General features: G+C 41.9%; 1 protein-coding gene across 1 annotated transcript; it reads left to right on the top strand.

The window, feature by feature from the left end:
- The first annotated feature begins 3,161 nt into the window (after nt 1–3,161).
- On the top strand, nt 3,162–10,182 carry wtap (WT1 associated protein). The gene is made up of 8 exons (XM_050058269.1): nt 3,162–3,349; nt 3,913–3,950; nt 4,061–4,116; nt 4,211–4,269; nt 4,391–4,518; nt 6,120–6,298; nt 8,716–8,870; nt 8,968–10,182. The coding sequence occupies exons 2-8, from the start codon at nt 3,921–3,923 to the stop codon at nt 9,624–9,626; spliced, it is 1,266 nt and encodes a 421-aa protein (XP_049914226.1). The 5' UTR covers nt 3,162–3,349; nt 3,913–3,920; the 3' UTR covers nt 9,627–10,182.
- Nucleotides 10,183–11,654: the final 1,472 nt, after the last annotated feature.

Raw genomic sequence — 11,654 nt, 5'->3', positions numbered from 1 at the left:
GGGTGTTGACGGGAGTGTACAGGAATTAGATAAACCTCAACTGCAACAACTGAAGCCACAATTTCTATCTTAAATATTTATACATAATAAATACAGATATGTGTGATAAAAACGTGATGTGTCGAAATATATCTAAATATGTCAGATTATGTATTTTATCCCTCCCTGTTCTAAAACATTTTTCAACTCACCCTACAAGTGCATGAGTGCAGCTGAACTGCCGTTGCATATGTTTTGTCATAGAAATAATCTATAGTCTATAAATTATATTGCTTTCTCTTTTCGTTTAGAAATATGCGATATCATGGTAAATAAATTATACGTACTAAAATAAAAAATATAAACATGATAATTGTAAATAATTTGTAGCAGTATGCTGCACAGTTTAGCAAAAATATTGAAACTAACAGAAAAGTAAAGAATCACGTGAACGTCTCTTCTACCACAGCGGAGGCAACACCAGAGATCGTCTATGTTGAGGCAAATGAATCACTCAGAAACCAAAAAATAAAATAAAATGAAATGAAATGACATGAAATGAAATGAAATGAAATGAAATGAAATGAAAACCAACGACACCTCAGTATTTGTGATGGGTGGGTTAAAGACTGAATAACTAACTTGGCATACAAACTTATTCTGGACAAATAAGTGAATATTGTCACTTAGTAATTGTATGCCTACTAATAGGCCAACAAACAAAATTATTCAGGATGTCCAGACTTCCCCATATCTCATTCAAGAACATTCTCACACTAACAAAATATGTAAATCAGTGAACATCAGGAAATAAGAAGCCTCAACTCATAACTGATGATGCACTGAAACATTCAGTCAGGGTCACAGCCAAGCACTTAAACCGTTGCCATAATAAACTACACAAAGGCTGCAACTAAAGCTAGCTGCACATGAAATGTGGTTTATAAAATCTCATTAAAAACAGTGATCAATATCAACCACATTTTCCAGAGCCAAGAGATGGCTTGTTGCATCCAGCCAAAGGCCTAAATTTGAAAAAAAAAAGAAAAAAAAAAGACATGAATTATGAAAGGAGACAAAGAAAACCAGCATTCATTCACAGTTACGACAGTGGAAACAGGCGTCTTTGGCAATCATCAGCTGATTGATTATTAAACTTAGGGCTGGGCGATATGGAGAAAATCAGTTATCAAGGTATTTTTTTAACCAAAAGTGTCATCATCAAAATTTAACATGAATTAATTTTAGTCCTTTTACATTTTATACAATATCTATGTTTTATTCAATGTCTGAAAATGATTTTTGCATGATATTCAAATTAACTTGTTATATATACACACACTGTGGCTCTTACATACCCATACTAAGAGTCATCAGTCTTCAGTAGATTGCCATTAACTGTTCAGAGGATCAGGTAGAGGATTTGTCTCTACAGTCCGTCACCATCGTGAAACTAGTCAGGATTTTGATTAAACTCAGCCATGAGACGCTCACCATTGAGTTGAAGAATGGCACCCAGTTCCATGGCACCATCACAGGTGCCGATGTGAGCATGAACACCCACCTGAAGGGCAGTGAAAATGACCCTGAAAAATAGGGAACCCACTCAGCTGGAATCACTGAGCATTCGTGGCAACAACATTCACTACTTTATCCTCCCCGACAGCCTCTCACTGGACACCCTGCTGGTTGACATCGAGCCAAAGACCAAGTCCAAGAAAAGAGAAGCAGTGGCTGGACGTGGAGGAGTTAGAGGATGAGGGCGGGGTGGCCCGAGGAGATTGTACAGGTTTTTTTTTTTTTTAATTTTCTTTAACGATTGTACAGGTTTTTTTTTTTTTTAATTTTCTTTAACAAAACATTTGAGTGAGTTTCCATGTGTTTTTTGGTTCATTTTTTTTCTTCCTTATTTTGTATATTAAAATCCTTATGTAGAGGAGGGAAAAAAACAATTTTAAACTCTTATTTATCAGTCCTTCTTCACATATTTTTATCATGCGGTCCTCTTTTGTGCACATTCCTTCTTGTAGGAAGCATAAATTGCTCCATCCAAAAATAATAAGTAACCATAATTAGCTGATGTTTTGGCTCTACTACACAGCTTTTACATCTACACCCATCAGCCAAAACATAAAAACCACTGACACGTGAAGTGAATAACTTTGATTATTTTGTTCCAGTGCATTGTTCTGCTGAGAAACCTTTGGTTCTGGCTTTCATGTGGATACCACCTGACATGTTCCAGCCACTCAAACACCGTTGCAGACCAAGTAGCCCCCCTCATGGCAACAGTACTCCCCAATGGCAGTGGCCCCCCAGCAGGATAATGCACCATGCCACACTGCAACCACCACTCAGGAATGGCCCAAGGAATGTGACAAAGACCTCAAAGTGTCAACCTGGCCTCCAAATTCCCCAGATCCCAATCTGAATGAGCATCTGTGGCACGTGCCATTAACCCACCTCACAACCCACTGGACTAAATGAATCTGCCGCCAACGCACTGGTGCCAGACACCGCAGGACACTCCCTGAGATCCTGTGTCCATGCCTCGACAGGTCAGAGCCAAGTCTGATCCAAGGAGGCCCCACCTTGAGCAGATTGGGATCTGGGAAATTTAGAAGCCAGATCAACACCTTGAGCTTTTTGTCACGCTCCACGGGCCATATCTAAACCGTTTTTGTAGTGTGGTATGCTGCTTTTTCTGCTTGGGGGCCACTGCCATTGGGGAGTACTGTTGCCATGAGGGGGGGCTACTTGGTCTGCAACAGTGTTTGAGTGGGTGGAACATGTCAGGTGGTATCCACACGAATGCCAGAACCAAAGGCTTCCCAGCAGAACAATGCACTGGAACAAAATAATCAAAAGTTATTCACTTCACCTGTCAGTGGTTTGAATGTTTTAGCTTATCAGTGTATATATATATATATATATGCACGAAAAGCACCAAAATGTGTCCCATACACATGTTTCATTACAGACAAACATTTTAATAAAATAAAAATTAAAAAGTATATAACAGCATTAGGGAATACAATGTGCCATATCTTAGAAATAAACAACAATTGAGATGGAGGAGCATTTTTTTCCCCAGTATCTAGTTTTAGGTTCCGGAAATCGCTGCAGAGTGAGAGGTCTCTCTTCTTGTCCATTATCTCTGGTCGTACTCTGCAGCAACGCGAGTGCAGTGCAGCAGCTCGGCCAGAGCCATTCTGTTCCGCCGTCAGTGACGAAGATGATGGTGATTACGCCGAAGCGAGTCAACTACACATAAATTTCCCAGCTAATTTTCAACCTAGTTGCATTTTCACGACTCGTAAAGAATCCGCGAAGCCGAGAGGTCCCAGAAACATCGAGAGAAACGGGTCGGGTGAGTGTTTTGAAGGCTGAAGGCCCGAAATCTGCAGCCAAGAGCCCGCTAGTTTCAGGAAAAGGAGCGCAAGGGAGGGAGTCATTTCCTTCACCGCCATTTTGTGATAACAAGGAGCCGAAACCAGAGCCAAGAACTGCATGCTGCCAGGCTGAAGATAAAGAAAATACCACAGCTTAACACTGTAGCTTCATAGCTTGTATTTATTTCGCTAGCGGATGCTAAATGTTATTAGCACCCGGGAGATAACCTTGGTTAGCTTATTTGTGTTCGCTGCTATCCATCGTTGCTGCCTGCCACACCAGCTAACACTAGGCTCGGCTGCTCTTATTCACTGGTAATGTTAACTTTTATTTGGTCCCCCATGTAGTTAATGTAGCCGCCACATGCTATTAGCTTTATATGTTAGCCGGAAACACAACAATAGCAGCACATAAGTTAACATACGTGTCATATATTAGTGCGTGTGGACAGCCATCGCGTTACAGCTAAAGATGATGCCGCCGCTCCAACACACGACACCAAGCTGTGATTAATGAGGTGTCTCTTGTATTTACTTCCAGAGCTCACAATGACCAACGAGGAGCCTCTGCCCAAGAAGGTGAGTCTTTTCTGGGTTATATCCCATGAGTCACGAGCCCCTCCATGTCTCAGTGTTTATTAATTGATGAGCCTCTTTACTTAACCTCTTGTTGTTTTCCTCCTCTACAGGTTCGCCTTAGTGAATCTGACATGAAGACCCTCACCAGAGAGGAGCTGTGTGCGAGGTAAACACCAGCTCCACATATGAAGCTTAATGTTGTTGTGATCTCTGTGTATTAGAATTAAGTTGTTAATGCTTACATGTTATGCTCCCCTCAGGTGGAAACAGCATGAAGCATACGTACAGGTCCTGGAGGCCAAATACACAGAGCTATGTTGTAAGTACATCTGCTTTCATCCACTGCAACATGTGTTCCCCGACAGCAGTAATCACTATGTTTGGCTGCTTGTGAGAGTGTCCTGATGCATTTTCTGTTCTTGCTCTCTTCACCGTCTCAGCCAACGACGTACCGGGGCTGAAGGAGTCGGAGGAAAAGCTCAAGCAGCAGCAGCAGGAGTCTGCACGCAGGGAGAACATCTTGGTCATGCGACTTGCCACCAAGGAGCAGGAAATGCAAGAGTGCACAGTATGTATCTATTCCTCCACTTTCTCAGCGCGTTTGATATGATTATTGGAAACTTGGTTTTCATTTGACGTTGACTGCTTCTGACAGAATTGTTTATGAGCCGAGCATCTCCAGAAAGTGTAAACTGATGCTCTGCAGATGTCCCCTATGAGTACAAGTGACAATGTATTAGCTGTGTAACTACTACAAGACTGCAGCTAACCACCTTTCACTACTGATTAGTTATGGGACTTTTTCACAGTAAATTGAATCGTGGGGTAAACATCAAATGCTCATCACAAATTTCTAAGTTTAGTGAATGGCAATAACCCTACAAAGTACACTATCTATACCTTTGAGATGCCAAAAGCAAGCAGCGTCCTTGCAAAGCTCTAATCAGCACATGTTTTGCCATTTTTACTTTGGAAACATTTAAACTAGCAAACTGGAATCCTCTCATTTCCTCTCATTTGCCAATCAACATCCTTTCAACACTACACTGCACCCCGCACTCATTCATTATCACGGCATGTGGGCCAAAGGTAAACGGTGTCAGGGAGGGCATCTTTCAGCTCTTATCAGATTGACAGCTCACTGGATCACCCAGTGGCTTTATGGCAGCACATGCCATTCCTGCAGTGCAGCTGAGGTGATCACAACGTAATGGTAGAGGTTAGGCAGGGTTTTTTTTAACATGAACCCTGATTTTGCTTTCTTTTTAACCACTGAGCTGTGAACAATTTTCAACTGCAGCGCCCAAATTCTTAGCTTTGGCGTTTATCAGTCGCACCCTTTGCTTCTCATGTAAATATATATTCAAATAAGCTCTGTGGAAATTTGAGGTCTTCATACCTGTGACTGTGGCAGGTGAGTTTATGTTTGTTTTGAACTTGTGTGGTCTTCCTGGGTGTGTCCAGGAAAGAAACACATAGATTTCAAGTGGCTTGGATTGGATGTAGTGTAAGATTAATCTAAACAGTTGTGACTAATCATTCAGCCAAGTATTATTATTCTGCAGTTATCTGAATCTAAATCAAGGCTAGACGCTGTTCAAAACTGATGGATCGTACTGTTTGAGAAGGCAAAAACTGCTCAAGTTTTAATCTTAGCCAATCCCAGATTGACTCTCGATTGCCATTTTACCTCGCTATATTTGCGTTTTTCGGTGCTGTGTCTCATGGGTGCTTCTGCATCACCTGAGCGCTGTGAGGGCACACGCCCATGAACGTCATGAACACAGAAAATAAGAAGAAAATCAGAAAATTCAGGCAAAGGGGAGAAGTCGTTGCAGAAAATACACACTTCCAATGGGTCATAAGTGATGATTGAGAGGGATTACTTCCATATGCATTGTTTTTTAAGCAAAATCCTGCATAGTATATCTTTAAAGTAATCTCTTATGACCCATTTTATTCTCCTGAAGTTTAGGATTTAAAATAATTTAATTACCTTTTTGATACAGCTGGATTTTAGAACCAGAATATTGCTGTTGCTGATGTGGCTCCCTCCACTGGAGACTGGTCACGCTGAAGGACTGGTACTCATAACAATCAAAAGTGCTTCATCAGTAGCGATGAACTTCATTTTTCTGGTCAGTAACACCTGTTTGTTTTACCCCGCAGACCCAGATCCAGTATCTCAAGCAAGTCCAGCAGCCGAGTGCGGCCCAACTGCGGTCATCCATGGTGGATCCAGCCATCAACTTGTTTTTCCTCAAAATGAAGGCTGAACTAGAACAGACTAAAGACAAACTGGAGCAGGCCCAAAATGAACTGAGTGCCTGGAAATTTACACCTGATAGGTAAAGACAATCAAAATAACCCCCCCCCCCCCCTCCCAAAAAAAAAAAGTCAAGACTTCCTCATGCCCCCCACCCTCACTCTCACTGCAGGCATGCAGGAACAATGGTGGGGGGGAAGGCTGACAAATGCTGTACTCACCACGAGACTCAGACTTTACAGAAAGCCAGTCACTGCAAAACAAACCTGTTTTTTGTACTCTTGCACTGTGCCAGCTACATATCACATAACCTAAAGCGAAAAGACAGTATGGTCAGGTGACACTTGTGTTTCAGCTCTCTCCCCTCGTATCCCCTCACCGTCCAAGGGCCTGAAGGAGTCCGGACTGTTCCTGAAGAGGTGGTCACTCACTTCCCCAACACGGATATGCCCTCCCAGCCCCCTCAGCTCAAAGCAGACAGTTCACATATTAAATAGGGGGGTTATGGTGGAGGTGGAGGTTGAGTCAGGCAGGGAGCATCCCTAGCCTAAAACAGCAATTGAACATTTTACAGACAATTCCCCATACTTGGTTTGTAAAGACATTTAACTGTGGATTACACCACACACATACCCTCTAGTCTGCCTGAGAAACGTAAAGACTTTTTGGACAGTCTAGATACATTGCAGTAACGCGAGGGAAGTTTCTAGGAGTAAAAGTAAGACTGCGGGGGGGAAGAACTACTAGAAATGATGTTAAGACTGTGAGCGGAGCACATCCTCGGTCCACAGAGGACTAATGGTTCAGGGATGAGGGTCCAGTCGCCTGTGTCTTTGAACATGGGCCCACTCACGGTAGAGTGTATTTACATGTTTTATTTTGTGACTTGTTTCTTTTTATTGGCATTTCATTTGATCTTTCTCTTGTTTCTCTGAAACAAACACTTACCGCAGTGTGTGTGTGAACGCATGATTGGCTCGGATTGTTTACACCTGTATAAATATTTGCACTTTTTACGACAAATTAAGCCTTGCTTAATTCTCCAGATACGTCCTGAAACACACTGCTGTAGGTGCACTGAGTCCTGTTTTCAAGTTGTGAATGCAAATGTCTTAATCAAGTCATGTTATGAGTTGATGAGAATGTATTTATTGTGTTTCTGTGTATTTTTGTGATTGACCTCCCAATCTCTCCCTCAGCCATTTACGCTAGTAGCTCACTAGACGTTGTTTCTCACCTGTGTGGCGCAGATCTGTAGCCACAGTTTTCAGAATGAAACACGTGGGATCTGTTATGTGTTTACTGTCTTTAAAAACTCATTTATACTCAGGTCTCTCACTCCTTTGTGAGATTTGAGCTGGCGGTGTACACACTGCCTTTTGAGAGCTAATAACATGTCTTCCCAGTCTTCCAGAGAAATTAATGATAATGATAACTATTATATGAGGAGAAATGCAGCTATTGCAATTAAGTAAAGAATGTTCAGTGCATTTTTATGACAAGTTAGAATAACACTCATTGTTTTTGATGAGGTTTCTGAGCTGTTACCACTTTAATAACTGTCTCTACAGGGTACAGTTGCTGAGCCATTACTGTTAATATTTCCAGATCACTTCCACAGGCATTACTAGACATACCAGATGGCAGCTAGTTCTGGTTTTTAAATAATGTGTATGCCTGTCATTTGTTTGAAAATTGTGGCTTCTTGATTAGGGCTTTGTAAAGCATAGCTCCAAAAACTGCTAATGTCAAACTGCCAGGTGTGCTGGGCTGTTGGAGGATTCATTAATCTGTTGTGGAGTTGAGAAAGTGGCGCCTTAAGCTATTTGATTTTCCTGCTGAAAGACTTGAACTCCTGTGTGTGTTAAAGGGATGACTACACAAAACCAGTGCCTGGTACTACTTTCCATTTTTGCCACTCATAGTTAAGGGTTGATATTTAAATTGGAGGGTTTTTTGTAGCGTGTTATTCTGATATTACTGTGTTACATTTCATTCTGCTTGTTCCTCACACTCAGTGATGTAGCACGTGCTTTTAAATTTGGTAGACGGGTTGCTACTGTTCTTTTTAAGTGCTCACTTTTCTTGAATATGCAACATGGTGAATTAAGTGTAAGAATGGATGCATTAGTTCCAGAGAAATGTGGGTATAGGTAGCTTGTTTTGGGTTTCAGCCACAGTGAGGATATTTTAATATACTCATAATTTAGCTTTTGATATACTTAGAGAAAAATGTGTTTGCACTGTGGGTCTTTTACAAGAAAACCATCTACATTGTACAGAACAGGTTTGTGTCAGCGATTTTATGTTGCACTGGAATTTAATGATTATAATGCAAGTCTTTTTGTGATTAGAGTCATTTAGGTAAGGCCAGGTTGGTGAGTTCATATTGAGCCTTAGCTTGTGGATCAAGAAGTTGGAACATATCAAGGGCATCTCTCTGCCTGTTGTGTTTGTCTCCTGGTTCACTGCGTGATGTGAGACTTGTCTCCCTTGCAGCCAAACGGGGAAGAAACTGATGGCCAAGTGTCGAATGCTGATCCAGGAAAACCAGGAGCTGGGCAGGCAGATGTCCCAGGGACGCATCGCCCAGCTGGAGGCTGAGCTGGCCCTGCAGAAGAAGTATAGTGAGGAGCTCAAGAGCAGCCAGGACGGTGAGAACACGAGCGGCATCCACAAGTGTGACTGTGTTTAACGTTTTACTGTCAGTTAGATTGTTGACTTTATTTGTTCCTGATCCGTCTCCCCCAGAGTTGAATGACTTTATCATCCAGCTGGACGAGGAGGTGGAGGGGATGCAGAGCACCATCCTCGTCCTGCAGCAGCAGCTGAAGGAGTCTCGTCAGCAGCTGTCTCAGAATCAGGGGGCTCTGGCCGGAGCCGGGCCCAGCAGGACTTCACCCGCTGCCTCCTGCTCGTCCGCCGAACCGTCCACCCAGCCCGAGCAGGCCAGCGCACCCTCCGAACCAATGGGAAAAGACTACGGGAGGGTCTCCAACGGACCAAGCAACGGCAACTCATCCCAGAGGAGCGAGACCACCACACCCAGCCTGTACCGGGAGGTCAGCAGCACCGAGGAAGACTTCCCCATGTCCCCCATGGTTTCCAGCCCCGGCGAAGCTGAGACCAAACTGTCCAACCACTCGGAGGAGGCGTCAGGGAGTCAGACCGCCGCCGGGAGAGTTGGAGGACCCGTGGGTTTCGGGAGCCAGCTGAGCGCAGGGTACGAGAGCGTGGACTCTCCGACAGGCAGCGAGACATCATTGACTCAGCACTCGAATGACACAGACTCCACCACCGACCCCCACGAGGACAAGGCTGCCCTGGTGACCAAGGGCACCAGGACTGCAGGGTCACGGCACGCTCAGAACGGCCTGGACTCCAGCACGAGCGACAGTGCGGTTTTGTAATGTACTTTGACATGTACTGTCTTTTCTTTTTTTTATACAATTCAAACAAGGCAACAAATGCATAGTCTGTAACACAGCGCTGCTGTCCAAGACATTTTGTTTTCACCCTCCTCCCCTCGCCTATCGTGATGCCTCTGTCACATTTGTGTTGCTAAAACAGGGATATAACAGGTATTGGTTAATGTTAGATTTGAATTGAGTGGATGTATGATTTAAAAACTAGAGCGTTTCATTCTGCTGTTTCTTTGAGCATGTCGATGCTGTTCTCGTTTGAGCTCTTGACACTGAAATCGGGCATCTGGTGTTGTAACTCATCGTCAAAAAGTCAGTAAAATCACTGAATTACAGTAGCTTCGCAATATTCAAGGTCATTTTTAGATGTTGGCCTGTATTTTTTTTTGTTTTTTTAAAATGCAATTTTAATTTTTCATTGACAAAAAAATTCAGTTCAAAAGACTCTGTCGAATTGTGAGTAGTTTATATGCGATGTTCATATTATTCTGACTTCAGTCCTTTTCATGTACTGACCAAATACCAATAAAGATTTTTAATACTACAGAGTGAAACCTATTATTACAACCAACCCATCAGGACATTAATATGGAAACTCATTGCTTATGTAACCTACTGGCTCAGCTGGAGCATGAATATTTAAAAGGCCTCATTTAATCCACCAAACTGGGTCTGAAAGGCTGCTCACTGAGTGTTTCACTAAATATAAGTAACCAACATTTGCCTTATATCAAAGCTACTATATTAAAAGAATGAGCATGCCTAAAAATAAACGGGGTTTTGCTCTCTTGTCTTAATTTAAGATCTTTAACATAAATGTCAGATGAGAGTAATTAGGTCAGTGAGTAAGCTGATTACCTATTACTGACATTTTATGGATATTTCACATTATATTCAATGTATAATAACTACTCAATGCCTGAAACTGTGCCATTAACCCACATAGTGAATACATTAACTGGGGGAGATTTTACATACATTTTGAGCAGATTATTTCCTGTGAATACCGAATCACGAGATGAGTTTTCCTGATACTTGTAGGAATGATAAATATATTTCTGTCTGTAATATATATTTGTTTGGATTTCTAACAATCATAAATACTTGATAGGCTTCTTTTCTTTCTTTATGTTGAGAAATTCAGTGTTCTTCTCTGATGCTTGGCCATTTTTCCCCTAGTTTTGTTGTTTTAACTGCTTTTCTGTTAATACTTTTCTAATGCAGGACAAGGCTGTTAAGCAGAGTGAAGGCTCTGTCAGGACAGCTTGTCTTAACCTGTAAGATTCTGAAGTTTATATCTTTAATAATAATCCAAATAAAACAAAAAACCTAACATTTAGTTTTCTTCAAGAAAATGAATGAAATTCCAATATATAGGCCTTATGTATCTACATTTTTAAAGTTTTCTTACACCCGTTAAACTCAAGAAGGCTTTAAGATAAGATAAGATAAACATTTAATTATCCCAAAGCGAGGACATTTGCAGCATTACAGCCGCAAAGGGACACTGCAAACAGGAAGCATCAGTAAGAAAAAATACAGAGCAACATATAAGTATGTAAAATAAGTAAAGTGTATAAAAACACACCTTGTGAAGCTTTGGCGACTCCTAGTGCGAGTCAGGACCCCCCAGGGTGGGAACCAGTGAGTTAGGTGGCATGTAATAAGATCAAACTTCTTTAATCCCAGCATTACAGTAGCACAAGCAGGAAGCTGGCATTAAAAAGAACAGGATACAAGCAAGTAGAAAATACACAAGCAGATAAATCAAAGTTAGAAAGCTATATAACGAATGTTACCCTGACTAATGTGGCATAATAAATACTTAAAATTTGGAAAGCCTAATGTGACAAATAATATCAATATTAAGATAATGGAAGATTAAATATGAGGCTGTAAATTCAGCTCAATGCAAAGTGTCATTTCAATGAATGACCACTACCCCTCCAGGACACAGGGTGGCGCTGTGGTGCCTTACCCCAACAGTTGTACTTCCATATAGCCGACTGAGTGCAG

Source organism: Epinephelus moara, chromosome 12, assembly GCF_006386435.1.
Source record: "Epinephelus moara isolate mb chromosome 12, YSFRI_EMoa_1.0, whole genome shotgun sequence".
Lineage (NCBI taxonomy): Eukaryota > Metazoa > Chordata > Actinopteri > Perciformes > Serranidae > Epinephelus > Epinephelus moara.
Note: the sequence above shows the minus strand (reverse complement) of the source record. Positions and strands in the feature narration are given on the sequence as shown.